Genomic DNA, 17,094 nt, shown 5'->3' with positions numbered 1-17,094 from the left:
AATCAGCCGACCACTATGGTTTTGTCTTTGCAAAACACTGCGTATTATGGAAGTTACAGGAATACCTAGAGACTCATGATAGGGCTCATATTTTTTAATATTATGCAAAAATTCCGAATGGATCACATACAATCTCTGCATAACAGACAGGAGAATATCTTAATTCTGAATTTATAAAAGGATTGAACGATGAAATCCATTGACATGGATGACTGTGGGGATACGGCCATGCCGTGATTTCACACCGTAAATTCCATGCTGCTTTAATTTTTTCTTTCGTGAAAACCACGTCGACATCACATCACATCACAAACTTTAGTAAAGAAATATGAAACCGTAAATTCCAAGCTGCTTTAATTATTTCTTTCGTGAAAAGCACGTGGACGTCACATCACCAGAAACTTTAGTAAAGAAATAGATGGTGACGACTCAATAACTCATTTCCACGAAGTTATCCCTGTCCTGTCAAAATGGCGTTAGACTACTCTGTGGAAATGTCAGGATAAAAACATTGATATTCTTTCTTTGTGGGTGACAGGAAGCATTTTTCAATCCAATAGTTCATAATCCAGTAAATGTATCCGGATGGTTATTAATATTTTTGGAATTACAGTTTCACTAATACATGAGGTTGTATAGGTTAATAGTTTGATTTTAACAAATGCAAAATCCAACGGATGGAATAAATACATTAATGGAACTACAGCCCCAAAAATATTGGTGGCTAGGAATTGCACGCTTATAATCTCTGTATATCACTGTACAATCTGTCTCGTATATTTTAGTACGATGTGGACTAAATCTCCCGGTATACTAGCTTAATTCTGAATTTATAAAGTTTAACGATCAAACCCGTTGACGATTGACGCAAGCTTGTAATTTCTGCACATCACGGTTATGTGCCTCTGGAGTCTGCTACTTATTATAATATTTTTATTATTATTTTTATTTAAAACAATTTCACATTAGATTCCTCATTGCTTTTCTATGCACAAAATAGGGAGTAGATAAAGATTTTGTACGTTGCATGGGCAGACCTGACCAGCCCCATCTACTGCCTCGGGATTCCTCTTGTATCGACGGTATTGAGGCCTGTTGAGCGATCCAACGGCCAGGGTTGGTTCCTTCAACTTTCAATACCCTTGGCGTCGTATCGAGGTTTCATTCTTCCGTCAGTGCTCGTGACTTCTGCTTGGTCTGTTGCTTCCTACTGTGGTCTCATTCCAGCTTCGAACCAGAGCTCTGTTGAGGTTTTTGAAAGGCTATCGAAGTGCCAGAGTTGGCATTCCGGGTAAGTTAGCAGTTGGTTAGTTTTCCTGTTTTCGTTTTTCTTTCCTGCAACCATGTTTTAACCATAGTTACCAAATTCGGTACGATACCATAAAAATTAAAAATATTCCATTCGAAAAAAATTCGAAAATAGATATCTTAAAGAATAGTATGTTCGTTAATTTTGTTCTTTATTTATTTTAAATTTTAAATAAGTTTTATCAACTAATATTTTTAATAATATAACAATCTTATAAGTAAAAGTCATCTAAAAAAATTCCCCCCCAAAACTTTTCTTTTTCGGATCTCAAATATAATATCTTTTTTAACTTAGAAATTTATCTATGTAATAGATACACGTTTATAAAACAAATTTATCTATAATTTATCAATATAATATATAATCTTTCTATAAATAAAAAACTATCACCAATAAAAGAATCAAACACTTTCAGAGATTCTTTCTTTCCCTTGTAACTAAGTTGGAAAGACCGAAAAAACATAACTTTTCTAATTTTATTTTTACTTTCTATATTTTTGGCATCCGGTTATCTTTCTTTTTATATATGTCATTTTTTCTTTTCCTCGTTGCTAAGTTCCCTTGACTAAAAAACCATAATTTTTCTAATTTCACTTTTACTTTCTATATTTTTGATCGCTTTTACTTTCTATATTGTTGATATCTAAGTTCCCTTGACTAAAAAACCATAATTTTTCTAATTTCACTTTTACTTTCTATATTTTTGATATCTAGTTATCATTCTTTCTATATATATATATACCCTCCTTTCTCTATTTCAGTTCATCAAGAACGTTTCTTATATCTGTTTTTCAAGAACATTTCTTAGTGAGGGAAGAGAGAGAACTTAGATACAGGTCAGCACTAGTTCGGCTTACCTCCTGGCAAGAAGAAAGGAAGGAGAGGCGCTCCCATCTAGCTATTCCAGTAAATTAACCTGCTAAATTAACACGTACGAATCGGATCGAATTTAGGCGAATTGTTCGGCAATCGAACCGAATTAGCGAATTTCCGTATCTTTTTCCTCGATACCGGCGAATTTGGTAACTATGGTTTTAACCTTTCTTCACAGCAGACTAAGCACTTTTCTAAGGAAATCTTCGAATACTTAATCTATTTGTGGTGGTTTGCTCGTAGGTACTCCTTGCTCTCGTTTTCGATTTTGCTACCAGATGGCAGCGGTGCCTTCCAGTAACAGAGATGACTCCGAGGGTTTCCACCGGGTATGAGGTTTTCCGCCCTGGTTTGTCTTACAACATGCTGCAGTTTTTTCTTGTTTTCTTAGCGGAAGTAGATGGTTCACCCTTCCTGCGTAGTCTAGCCGTACTCTCGGGCAAATGTTCATATTTTGGAAAATGTTGAAGTGTATGCTTACGAAGAGGTACTGACCCTCTGGCTTCGGTCCGGAGGTCTGAATCATGTCTTTTGGTTTTTTTTTTTTTTTTTAATTATGAAGCTTGTTAAATTTGAGTGGATTTCACCTCTGATATGTTGAGCCACACTGGCCTGTAATTGTAATAGCTACCTTCTGTAAGTCGATTCTCTGTTTTAATTTGGCACTGAAAGACATTTACGCTCTTAAGCTTGTTAATGTGTAATAAAATGGTCGATTTTGTATTATCATGACTTACTCTTCCTGGGTTATGTTCCACAGAGAACATTTTCTAAACTTATGCGATGCTATACGTCGCTGGCTTATCGACTATTATTTTCTTTATGTCCTTCTGGTTATGCGATTCTGCAGAGAGTTTGGTTTGGTAAATCGTCTCGGTTACCGGACAGTATACTTATTCGCTATTTCTTGATGTGCTTTTAGCTGGAATTATCTCCGTTGATATTTGTTGGGTTTGATTACAGTTGGGGTTTGGTTACAGTTGGGGTTTGGAAGCTCGTCTACCCGCAAACGGGGTCAAACCATATTTTTATTTAAAGAATTTAAACGAGTAATCCCTCTGAGTTTAATTCTGTTGGGTCGAGCGACAGGATTTAGGCCTGAATCCTCACATTCAGGGTCTTGGACTCAGCCTCTGGTTGCATACTTTCATTATTTATATTGATACACACAATATATAATGGTATTCGACCGAGATTGTGATTGCTTTAGTTATATATCTCAATAAAATAATTAAATTGTAATTGCTTTAATTTTTATTCACGAAAAAAGTTAGGCACAATAGTTATTTTATATTTTATTTAACAAAAAAATATATTTTTATCAAATCATATTATTATAAATATTAATATTTTTATTAAATAAAATTATTTTAAATATGAAAATATTTATTATTATTAAAATTTATTTTAAATTTAATCATTAATAAATTAATTTTATATTCAAATTATAAAAACATCAAAATTTACTAATAAATTTTATAAAAAGAATAAATTTCGTTAAAAAATATTTTTTTAATGTTTATTAAAGGTTTAATTATTAATAAAAAATTGTTTTACAAAAAATATGGATCATATTAAAAACATAATATTAAATTTTATTATAATTATGATATTATTCGTTTATTTTAGGAAATGAGGAAGTTAATTATTTGAAATTTGGTTTTTCAGATTTCGGAGGAGGCTATATCAGTTGGCCCATGGGGAGGCAAAGGTGGAGATTCATGGGATGATGGGGTGTATGCCGGCATTCGCCAAATAATATTAGTTCATGGAAATGAGATACTAGTTCACGGAAGTGTGATACATTCCATCAACATTGAATATGAAAGGAATTGGACTTTTGTTTGGTTGAAGCATGGAGGAAGCGGAGGAGATAATATCGAGAAGGTATTTATCTAGTTAGAATTTTAAAGTTTATATGTATTTAAAAGTATGAAATGCATTTAAAGTTTATATTTAATTTTTTTGGTTTGTTTTAATATGTTTGTGATTTGAAAATTTTTGTGTTTTATAAGAAATTTAGAGCTTTTAAGTAGAATTTTTTGATAGAAATCACAAAAGATAAATTTTTGGCCAAAATATTTCTCTTATATAATTTTTACGGTTAATTTATTATAGATCACAAAAGCTTCACAGTAAATTAGATATATTAAAGTCCTTAAAATATTTTTGAAATTATTTTTTATTTGAGTTACACAATTTTTTAAGATGGTTAAGTTTTAAATAACTACTTTTAATTATTAAAAAAATTAAAATCAAAACAAAATCTTTTAAAACGAATCATTGAGACAAATTATAAATATTTAAAAATATAAAAAAATTTATATTTACTAAATTATTTTCTATAAATATAATTGGTTATATTCAGAAAATTAGAATATATTTAATTATATGAAAATGGTGGTTTTTTTTTTTTTTAATTATATGAAAAGAAATGCATTAGGTAAATAAATCAAATTTAAATTAAACTAAAAATATATGGAAATTAATATGAAAAAAATAGCATTTATTTATTTATAAATTATCATATACTTTTGATATGTATTTTGTAATTGTATTAAACTTGTACCATTATTCAATGATTACTGATTTTTGATTTTTTCTTTTTATGTGTAAGATTGAATTGGATTATCCCAAGGAGAGAATCACATCAATAAGTGGACGTCACGACGTTTATCTGAGGTCACTCACTTTTGAGACCAACCTGAACAAGATATATGGTCCTTACGGAGTTGAAAATGGCACATATTTCTCATTACCCATGGCAGAAGGGAAGCTAGTAGGCTTCCATGGTCGAAGTGGTTTGTATTTAGATTGCATTGGGGTATATGTTTCAAAGGTACGGACTTCTTTTTCTTTCTTTCTTTTTTCTTTTTTAATTTTAATAACGTACGTGTCATATGTATATAGTATGGATTTCAAAGAATTTTTTATTTTTATTAATTGATTTTTTTAAACCGATTTTTTTCGAGGATGAGGTTGTTTTCTTTCAGTTTTATTAATTGGTGTTTATTAGGTTGTTTTCTTTTAGTTTTATTAATCAGGTTGTTGGATTAATTTTAATGGGAAACACCAAGTTCATTAAAGTAAGTTTTCTAGTCTTTTATATAATTGTTATTGGATTTTTTAAATTTCTTATGAATGATTTTTTTATCCAAAACTTTTTACATTAATTTTAGAGAAATCCAAAATTTATTAAAATAAGTATTCTAGTATTTTGTATTATTGTTATCAAATTAAGTATAATATTTAGTTTAAAAAATTTCACACTTATTTTTACAAAAAGTATCTGATGACTTCACTAGGGTACTCGTAATACCATAATGATTCCCTATAATGCAATATGATGTATACTATCATTATATTAAACACATAAAATAACAAGAGCAACAATATCAACATGCATAAGCACATATAAACCACACACAGAGAGAAGATGTAACACAACATTAAGCACATGGAACCATATTTCTAACACTTATCTTGTGCAAATGACACTAATTAGCTATAGACCTTCGACATTCCATCTATCTATAAACCTTGTTACTCTAGCCCTATCAATAGTAGGTCACATGAGAGTTGGGACTATGATTCCATAATGGAAATGGCTATCTAATCCAACTGAGTCTCATAGTCAGTACAAGCAATGCCTAGGATATGGTATAAAACTCTAATAACAATTCCAACTACACTCTCATTCAATCAAACTACATAACTCAAGGAATTGTAACCACTTCTCTACGTCAAAGTCCCTCAATTTGTCCAACTTCACATCTAGGGATCTAACATAGACCAACTAAGATGTCTTAGAGCTGTGGCTTTAGGAACTATAATTAGAATAATGGACTCTTTAGGTTCCCTCCAAGCCTCACATTTTGGTTATTCGTATTGACCCAATTCCCCCCCTCCAACCTTCCCCTAATAAATGGAAGGAGTATTGGCAATAGAATCCCACCTATGATTGACAAGTTTCATAGGGAAATAGGACCTCATTCCTTTATAAGATAAGGCACACCATACCTAGACTATAAAGGAAAGGAATAACAATGAAAATGAATGTATTTTTCACTATTTCCATGCTTTAAATATGTATCTCTCTAGTGGAAAGTTGTCATCAAGGATCATATGCCCGTGACTTGGGAACTCATTCCTATACTTATGAACTTGGGAAATAATATATGAATTAGGACACATTTTGGTTATTCGTATTGACCCAATTCCCCCTCCAGTGCTCCAACCTTCCCCTAATAAATGGAAGGAGTATTGGCAATAGAATCCCACCTATGATTCACAAGTTTCATAGGGAAGTAGGGCTTCATTCCTTTATAAGATAAGGGGTGTGTCATGAAATGAAGCCCTTGATTTTATCACCCAAGAAGCGATAATGTTATCTATTGAAAGGATTAAATTATATTGTAACACATAACCTGCTACATTTTCTTCCTTATTATTCTCTTGTTGTCCATCTTTTTTATTTTAGAGACCAACAATATTCCTTCTTGTGTCATTTCTTCGCATAATGCCAACATTCTATTCTCCCTCTATATTTGGATTTTCCCTTCTTAGGCTTTACATGATTCCTTGGGATCTTTCTTCTCTCCCTTTGTATTCCCTTGTTCTTTATAGTCAAAACATTTCTTCACATCTCACTTATAATTTTTTGTGACATTTCATCTCTATGGATAGCACCAACAACATCATGAAACTTTAAAGTGTTTGAACAAAATATAAAATTACTCGTAGCGATGGCCTTATTATTCTCTTGTTGTCCATCTTATTTTTTATTTTAGAGACCAACAATATTCCTTCTTGTGTCATTTCTTCCCATAATGCCAACATTTTATTCTTCCTCTATATTTGGATTTTCCCTTCTTAGGCTTTCCATGATTCCTTGGGATCTTTCTTGTCTCCCTTTGTATTCCCCTGTTCTCTATAGTCAAAACATTTCTTCACATCTCACTTATGATTTTTTGTGACATTTCATCTCTAGGGATAGCACCAACAACATCATGAAACTTTAAAGTGTTTGAACAAAATACAAAATTACTCGTAGCGATGGCCAAGCCATTATATTTTTTTAGTGATGAGCACACAGTAAAAAGAGTCCTAAGCTCATCACCAAAATTTACTCCTATAGAACTTAACTGATTGGTGACCATGTTAAATTCATTGAAGTGATTAGTAATGGACCCACCTTCTAATATATTTAAATTAATTAAATGCTTCGTAATAAATACCTTGTTGGAAGGTGAGGGTTTTTCATACATTTGAACCAATGTTTTCCTTTCTTTCAAAATGTTTAAAGCCACTGATGTTGCTCACTATAGTTGGATTGTTTTGAGTCCCTTTCTATCAAGAATATCCCATTATTCATTTCCATAGTCACTGGCTTTTTTTCTATTCTTCCCATTTGTACAAGAAGTTTTTTTTGATAAAAATAATATTTCCATAGCTCGTAGTTTTGGCCGCTAAAATTATCAACCCTAAAATCTTTGTCGCTATTGCTCCTACTCGAACTAGGAACCTTCATTTCCTATGAGTTTTATGAGTGAAATAACCCCTTGGCTATGATACTAGTCGTTCGAATTGAAATCACAAAGAGAAAAAATAAAACGAATGCAAAAATAAAACATATAATGAAATAATACAAAGGAGACACTAATATACATTGTTCACCAAATTTGGGATACATCTGCTGAGAAATATGTGTTCATTCCTTCTATTCTATCTAGCAAATTGAAGGGATTACAACCCGTAGCACATCTACTCCAACCTTCTCCTCTCTCTCACAATATCCTCTCTCTCAATTAAAATGCTATCTCAATAATACACAATTGCAATATGGTCCCTTCATAAAAATAGTGTTTCCTTCTAGCAAAAAAGGCCTGAACATAAAATCTACCATCAAATCTATGACCTAATAATGAATAGTCAATAGAATTTTATAAGTAGAATTTTCCAAAAAATTCTCTGGAGGGGCACTTCTATCGAACACCTATAAGAAGGCTCCAAATATTTGTCACCACCCCTTGGACCCAACGACGATAATAGTAGGGGGAAAGCGCCGCCCCCCCGCCCCCAAACCCCTCATTAGAAACAAGGGTCCAAACACATCTAAAAATAAGACTTATAAATCATGAAGATAATGTGGCTCCACAAATAATGAGAGATATAAATCAATAGGTAGATCTAAATCTCTGATAAATTTCTTATGGAAATGGAAGGAATGTATAAAAATTGGGAATTATAAGAAGGATTAGAGATATAAAAGTGTTGGTAAAGGAAAGGGATTTTGTGGTGTTACCTCTATATAAAGGAATTCCTCTTTAGAGGAAGGAGGGGATGTGTACTTGGCTTCTTCAACCACAAATTCAAATCATGATGTATGGCTAATTGATTAGGGTGCTTCTTTTGAAATGAATCCTCATAGGGAGTAGTTTTATGGATATGAATAGTTTGATGGAGGTGACATTTTTACATGGAGATGAATCAATATATAAAATCATATGAAGATAAAAATCCAAGTTGTTGCTCAAGGATGGAAGGGCTGGAACACTCAATGGGGTTTTTTCACATTCCAAAGTTGGATAGAAACTTGATATCTATAAACATGATGAATGAAGGTAGGTGTATGTACTATGTTTGAAAGGAAAATCTACAAAGTGGTTCTAGGAGAAATTACGTTTTTAAAAAGGGAGTTCATAATGGAACTTTGTATAAGCTTATAGGTAGTAATTTCACTAATGGGTGTAATAATTTTGTTCTCCCCGAGGGTGGAAATGAAGAATACAAAACCTTTATTGTCTCTAGAGAGAAGAAAATTATATGGAACCAAATAATAGGGCATATTGGAGATAAGGGCCTTCAAGGATTACATGGTAAAGGTATGGTTGTAGATATGACTAATTGCACACTAGAGGTTGATTTTTGTTAACATTTTATGTATGACAAAGATAATCAGGTGAGATTCTCATATGGTGCTATAAGACAAAAGGGAATCTTCGAGTTAGTACATAGTGATGTGTTTGTACCTATTCTTGTTCCATCATTAGGTATATTTGTGTACTATGTTTCGTTTATAGATGATTTTTCAAGGAATACATGGGTTTATATTTTTGAAATAAATATAAGGCCTTTAGTAAATTCGAGGAATTTAGGATTTTGTAGAGAATTGGATGGAAAAAAAATAAGTGTGTTGATGATAGATAATGGTGGAGAGTTTTGTGAGAATGATTTAAAGGATTTCTATAGGAAGTGTGGAATAGAAAGGAAGAATACCGCGCCATACATATATCAACAAATTGAGGTTATAGAAAGGATGAATAGGACATTGATGTAACTTAGAAAGAAGCATTCTTAGTGGTTCGTATTTAGAACAATTAGGTTGAGGTATTGGATACTACATGTTGTCACATAAATCAATCACCCTCATCAACATTGTTTGACAATATTTTGCACAAGGCATGGCTGGATAAAAAATATTTCTTCAAAATATCTTTGTGTTTTTGGTTGTGATGCTTATATACATGTGCTAAACAAAAATAGGAGTAAGCCAGATAATAAAGTTGAAAGGTGTATTTCTATTAGTTATAATGATGTTAATAGTCAAAATGTTTTCTTTAGAGAGGTTAAAGACATTCCCAAATAGGAAGTCCTACCAAAGGAAAAAGAACTAGACAAAATAGAAGTTGAGTTTAAGGATGAAGAATCTAAATAAATGATAGGAAATGAATTAGAAGAAGAGGAAACTCATACTCTAGTATTGAGGAGGTGAGCTCAACAAAGAAGAAAAAAGGGTATACTCCATCTAATTTTGCTTTAGTTTTCCTTATATATTATCGATGGTTATCCCAAAACTGTTAGGGAGGCAGTGGATTTAAAGGACGATAAACACTAAAATAAGGCCATGGAAAAAGGAGTGAATACCTAGGATAATAATGAATATTTGGATCTAGTTCATTTGTTGGCTAGAATTAAATCCATTATTAGTAAATGGTTATTTAATAAGAAGTGGAATGGAGAATGTAAAATGAATATGTACAAATATTTCTTAGTAGAAAAGAGATATTCCTAGGTAGATGGAATTAATTTTGGTGAAATTTTTTCTTATTCTACTAAATTAACTTCTATTAGATTCATTTAGTCTATTGTTGCTACTTTTCTTCTTGAATTAGAGAAGATGTATACAAGGATAATAATCATACATGGAGATAATGAAGAAGAAATCTATATGAAACAACTATTAGGCTTCACATTCAAGGGGAAGAAAGAGTTTGTTAGCCAATTGTTAAGGATTATTTTAGTGTGGTGCCCTTATCCAATGTTTGATCCAATTCCTTCTTTGCTTGAGCGAATTCTCTAGATGCATTCTAAATGATGGTCAACATTTCTTGATTGCCATGTGTTGTTACTTGTTTTTAGAGTTCAACTATCTTTGAATTCATTTGTTCATCACGATCAACCAATTGTTATGCAAGCTATTTCACTACAACAATTGGATCATCAGTTCCATTTGAAATATCAATGTGTAGTTTTTCTGCTACTCGGTTCTTGCATTCCAACCAAACCTCCCTTTGTTGTTTCTTTCTATGTTTAAGATTATTATTGTATATCGACCTCTTATTCTACCTATTTTTAGCATCTTGAACAATATCTTGTAGACAAGAAAATAATTATTGATTTGACACATCCTTGAGTTCATATACTCTACCTGCGATATCTTTTACTAGGGGTTTTTGGGACGACAGAGTAAAAGTTCATGGTGCAGTTGGTTGATGCTCTAGAGTATTTCACTCAGTGATCAGAGTACTTAGTGTATATTGCATTTTTGGATCAATATTCACTGACATACCTCTAGTTGCATTGTTCGAATTGGTATGCTCTGTTGATACTTCTTGTGCGTCGTCTTGTTGAGTGGATTATGTTTTGACTTATGGCGAAATTGTATGTCGGACGATGGATTTGTTTTTGTGTCGACATGAATTTTTTGTGTGTCAACTTGAGTACACTATGTGTCGACTTGGATAGGATGTGTGTCATCCTGAATAGTCTGCCCTTTCCTTCCATGTGCTTCCTCAATAATAGGCGTGGAGAGATGACGGTTGAATTTTGGAACTTGCACCTTTTGTTTACCTGCTCTACCCATTTGACCTTGAGTTTGTCGTCGGGGTAAAATTTTGCCTGGTGTGGTCGACTAAGTCAATTGCTGTTGTATTTGAGCCTATTTCTTGTCCATTAAATTGCGTCTAACTGTCTCAATAAAGATATATGTGGTTTAGTCTAAGGATCACAAAATGTCGGGTCCAATGGATGACCCAAGAAACCGTTGTGACCTCATTGGCTTCTTCACTTATTTTCCTTTTGTTTGAGTGTGCTCTAGGACTTGTTTTACAATAACATCCAATCTTTCTTGAATCTAGGGGTATTCAAACTTGATACATGTGAAAACTTCTCGCCAATTTATTCCAACTGTTGGCGTTTTGACCTGAGTTGAATTATGTTCTTCTCTACCTATAAGATTTTGTGGGGATTCTGCTAGGGGCACTGATAAGTCAAATTTAAAAGGCTCTATATACAACTCTGCCTCCCATTCCATTTCATTCTCTGCATCTGCCAATGGTATGAGTACATCTGTCTATGGATCTCTAACTATTGATGGAACCAGAAACACGATATTAGTTTGCCAAATTAGTTCATCAAATATATGGTCGAGTCTCAAATGATATGGAAGTTCCTAGGGGTTGACATCATTGGAGTCAACATACCAAACCTTGGTTTCATCTAGGCATGATTGAATAAGAGACATCATGGGCAACAAACATTAAACATGTTAGGGAACCTGCCATCTATTGGAGATTAACTTTAGGTTTAATAACCAATTTCTAAATATTTCACGGGGTCCAACCGACTGTGGTTTCTCCAACGAACCATGTGAAAATATCTTAAAATAATTCATTAATGGAAACAAAATTGATCGAATTTCTGGTGAATTTCGTTTCTCCAACGAGGAAAACTTGTCCTTTTGCTAGCCAAAATAACAATGATGGGAACTGAATAGTCTTACTTGAATTTTGACATTCTTGGAAGTTGGATTTAACCATGTCAGCTACATGTTGTGACCAATTGTATACTCTCCAAGTCTACACCATTTTCCCAATTGCTTCAAGCTTGTTCAGTTTTTTGTCAGAAGATCTTCATGTTAGATTAAGGCATAGGGAGATGATGATGCACGCCCATTTGATTTGCAAGGCCCAAAATTGTCTGATGATTAAACCTTTGGAGTTATTTGTTGTCATCCCACTAGTAAACTTTCAAATCCACATAGTCATGTCCACTGTCTTTGGGATTTTGTCTCCACGATGTGGTAGACTGGTGAGGTTATAAATAGAATTTTACAAAGTCATTAGTGGTTTTTTTAACCATAGAAGGTCATTACGGTACCAACTAACAATATACTTAGCAACTTCTTCCTTCAACCAACGTAAATATGCAGCTAATGGTGTGTTGAGGTTATAAATAGAATTTTACAAAGTAATTAGTGGTTTTTCTAACCATAGAAGGTCATTACGGTACCAACTAACAATATACTTAGGGACTTCTTCCTTCAACCAACGTAAATATGCAGCTAATGGTGTGTTGAGAATGTCCCAGATGCTTGTTGTGCGTAATATTTGGTTCTACTTGATCCATTCATTATTAATTTTGGCCCACTTCATGAATGTTTCAACATGATTTCCCAAGAAGTATTGTTGATTTTTTCTTGTCTAATTTTGTTGATTTGGACCTAGAAATATATTGAAGTTCCTTGGTCAAATTTAGCTTTTGTCCTTGGTTTTACAATGAAATTTGGTTCCTAAAAACACACTCTCTTCTTATCCATTTTGAAATATTCTTGGAATTCTTCTGTTCTTAAACACTCAAGTAGTTTGGGATAAAAAATAACCAGACTTGGAAACTTTGGAAATTTTGAAAGTTCGACCACTTTGTCTAGTGAAAATTCAAGAAAACTAATAAGCAATGTTGCATGTATCTTCATGTTTATAGTTTTAAAATTAAATGCTGCATTGATTTTGACCTCAGGATGCATTTGAAGTTGTCTCGTCACAATAATACTCATATTTTTCATATCCGTCAACTCTTGTGATGCAAATGGTTCACTTATTTTTTTAGATTTGATGGTTGATTCAGATTTAAACTTTAACGCGACATCTTAGAGTTATAAATGCGACATTGGTCAGTTGGTTGGTCCAACTTCTGATCACGGGGGCTTCACTGGGAGAGCAATATCATACCATGTGGGTTCATATTGGGGGATATATATTGAGGAAAGAATGATATAATATATTGGCAGATATATAGGGGGTAAAGGGTTTTTATATTGGCAAATATAAAAAATGGAGCTTAAAGTTAATGAAAAAATATAAAGGGGTATAAAAAATGCTAATGGAAAAATGGATACTTACAATGTCTAGTGAAATAGGAGTTTTTTAAATTGGGAAGCTATATTGCGTTCATATTGGTAGGGGGTTAAATAATGTGATTTTTAGATGGATTTTCCAATATGTTGTCAAATTGAGGGTATTGTTTAATATGCCACGAATGCACGTGATATGTCAAAGGTTCACTAAGTGAATCCCCCGTGCTTCTGATTTGAGCTTTATTCGGTATAGTCAAGTCAATTTCTCTGTAATGATGTTCTCTGAATTCCCTTCAACATTCTTCTCTTCTTTCATGATGATGTCAGTTCCTCTGTTGTGCCTTGTTGTTTAGATAATTTATCAAATATGATCCTTGCTCCATTTTTCGTAGGCTTGTTTCTCTATTCTAATGATTTATTTCCTTAACAGCCTTTTGTTTTGATGGTACAATTATTTTTTTCCCAATATTTTGTAATAGTACTTCTACTAACTTACTAACTTAATCCATTAAATGACAATATTAAATAGAAATATACTAATATACATTTAAAATGTTAGCTTAGCCTACCATAATGTGCTTTTTAGACTAGCCCATGTGACTAGTGCCTCATAGAGGTTTTCACGAGCCACATGCTAATACTTATCAAGAGATATATTTTTTGAGTTGGAAACCATCGAAAAGTGATTTAAATAAGTGCCCTTGTAATTTCTTTATCTGTACAACCCTTGAAGAACACATCTCTTCAATAACAAAGGGTCCAAACCATGCAGTTTCTAACTTTTTAGGTTCTTCCTTCACCCAACTATCATAAAACAACGCTAAGTCTGAATTTTAAGTTCTTGGTTTGCAAATTTCTATCATGCCATGCTTTTTGTTGACCCTTGATAACTTGTTGCTAGTGAGTTGCATGGGGTCTATCTTCTTCTAAGCGTTGTATTTAACGAGTTCATACCTATCTGCTTTTTTATTATATTTTAGGATAGTTTACACACTTGCAACATTTGATGTATAGTGGAGTGGTACATCTGCCTCTTTCCCATAAACAATTTTGAATGATGTAAACCTAGTCGATTGCTTATATGTTGTGCGATATTCCCACAAGACAACTGGGAATTTATCATCGCAATCATCTATGTCGAGGTTCCATATCTTGGTTAGTCCTCTATGCAATGTTTTATTAAATGATTCTACAATGCCATTTGCCTGTGGGTGTTGAGCAATGGTTTTTATGTGACCAATCATGAAAATTTGCATCAAAGTTTGGATTGTAACATTGATAAAATAAGTTCCCCTATCATTGATTGTTATTAGGGGATAGCCAAATAGTGTTACTCTATTCTCATAAATGAATTTAGCTATTACTTCTTTCGTACATGATTTGACTGGATCTACTTTTACCCACTTCATCATTAGAGAAATTTTGAGGTCTAAAATGGGCCTCCTAAGGAATATTATAAAATAATAGTGGAAAATATAAAATAAATTATATTACCTCATCAAATTTTGGAGGGAAAAAGAAAAAACTATTTTTCAACTCGTATTTTCAACTTATCTTCCTACGATTTTACTCAACTCTTGAGCGAGAGCAAGGAGTACCCATGTTGCATACTTTTGAAATGTGAAATGCACGAAAAAATGTGACTGCACAAAGATTTCTTTCGCTCGGAATTTGAGTAAAATCATAGGGAGTTAATTTGAAAATACGAGTTGAAAAAATAGTTTTATTTTTTATTTTTTATACCTTTTTACTCCAAAAAATGGTTGAATTATTCCCCATGGTTGACATCATCATATTAAGTTCTATTGGTTCTTATAAATTGGTTTTTATTGTACATTTTTGTTTTGAGGCCCATTTTTGACCTCAAATTTTATTAATGCAGACATCCCATTGTTGTTATAATATATTTTTCTCTCGTTTGTCTAGCTCTTTTGTGAAATGGTCCGATAAAATTGATTTCCCAAATCCCAAAAGGTAGTGTTGGGATAATTGAGTGAAGCGACATGACTCTTTGCTAATGATCAAGTTGATCTTTGACATACATCACATTTTTGGACTTGCACTCGACAATCCTGAAATAGAGTCGTGCATCATAATCTTGCTTGCAAAATCTTCCTTGTGGTCATGTCACCTTGATAATGTTCTCCTGCAACTCCTTTATGGGATTCACTAATAGTAGCTTTCCTTCCATGTTCCAATGTGCACCATTTGAGAATATCGTTTTCTCCTAGCTTGTGTAATTGACCATTTATTAATAAAAATGATGCCACTTTAATAGCTACAATCTTCTTCTTTTTATTTGTCAATCCATCAGGTGCCTTTCTTGTGTGTAGAAATCGTGCAATTTATGCAAACTCTAAAGGAATTGCTTCTACTTCAAATAGGTGAGAATTTGGTAAGTCATCCTCTAGGTCTATCGACTCTTCCCCTATCTCCAACTAGGACAAATGATCAGACAGACATTCTTCTTACTAGGTCAAACGATGTATTCAAACTGAATTTTTTGAAATAATAATAACCATCGAGAGATCCTTGATTGATGGACTAACTTATTAATAATATATCTCATAGCTTGTTGATATGTAAAGAATATGAATGGGTTAGTAAGGAGTTAATGAAAAAATTTATGTAGTGCAAGGATAATGGCGAGTGATTCTCTTTCTGTTTTCGAGTAATTTTTTTCAGCTTTATTTATCTTCTGGCTAGAATAAGCATTGGGATGATGTATAGACTCATTGTATGGTTGTGCTAAAATGACCTCGACTAACAAATTAGAAGCATCAACATGAGCATGAATTTTTTTAGGACGGTCGGGGAATTTTAAGTTAGATGCCTCAACCAACTTCTTCTTTAATAGTTGGAACGATTCCTTGCATTATGTCGGCCATACATATGGAACATACTTTTTCAGTAACTCATCCATTGGAAAAGTAAAGTCAGAGTAATGCCTTATCAAAATCTTGTAGTATCGTGTGTGCCCAAAAAATATTTTGATCTGTTTTTTATTAATCGAAAATTACTTTCATTTTTGCCATGTCTACCTTTATTCCATCGTTGGATACTACATAAGCTAGCAATATTCCAATTGGTGTAGAAAAAAATACATTTTTGATGTTTAAAGATAACTAAATATGTTTGCATCTTTCAAGCATTAAGCGTAGCCATTGAATATGATATTTTAATAATGAATAGATTGTCTAATCATCAAAGTATAATTCCATTGTATTATAGATGTATCATTGAAAGGATTTGAATAAAATCCTGGAAAACACTGCAGGTGCATTCTTTAATCCAAAGGGAATTACTATGCATGCAAAAGGCCCAAATTCAGTAACAAATGTGATTTTCTCCTAGTATTCCTCCACAATAGGCACTTGATTGTACCTTGAGAATCCATCTGTAAAGGAATAACACTCATGGCTCACTACTTCATTTATTATTTTATATGTGAATGGAGTAGGGAATGGATTGGTTATTGTGAGCTTGTTTAGTCCAT

The 17,094-nt window shown here is 32.7% G+C and overlaps 1 protein-coding gene across 2 annotated transcripts in view; it reads left to right on the top strand.

Moving 5' to 3' along the window:
- The first annotated feature begins 1,018 nt into the window (after positions 1-1,018).
- The window catches only part of LOC149230782 (jacalin-related lectin 3-like), a 30,311-nt gene continuing 14,235 nt past the window's right edge, over positions 1,019-17,094 (top strand). Inside the window, exons 1-4 of one of the 2 annotated variants that reach the window (XM_089376137.1) lie at positions 1,019-1,291; positions 2,426-2,511; positions 3,851-4,069; positions 4,800-5,021. In XM_089376137.1, the coding sequence (XP_089232263.1) occupies positions 2,461-2,511; positions 3,851-4,069; positions 4,800-5,021 (492 nt within the window). In that variant the 5' untranslated portion in view covers positions 1,019-1,291; positions 2,426-2,460. Of the gene's footprint in view, positions 1,292-2,109; positions 2,332-2,425; positions 2,512-3,850; positions 4,070-4,799; positions 5,022-17,094 lie in introns of those variants that run through there. The other variant, XM_089376138.1, reaches the window with a different exon arrangement.

Source organism: Pinus tabuliformis, chromosome J (genome assembly GCF_031772625.1).
Source record: "Pinus tabuliformis cultivar Carrire ecotype Pingquan chromosome J, CPIR1, whole genome shotgun sequence".
Lineage (NCBI taxonomy): Eukaryota > Viridiplantae > Streptophyta > Pinopsida > Pinales > Pinaceae > Pinus > Pinus tabuliformis.
This window is presented reverse-complemented; position numbering and strand designations above follow the sequence as displayed.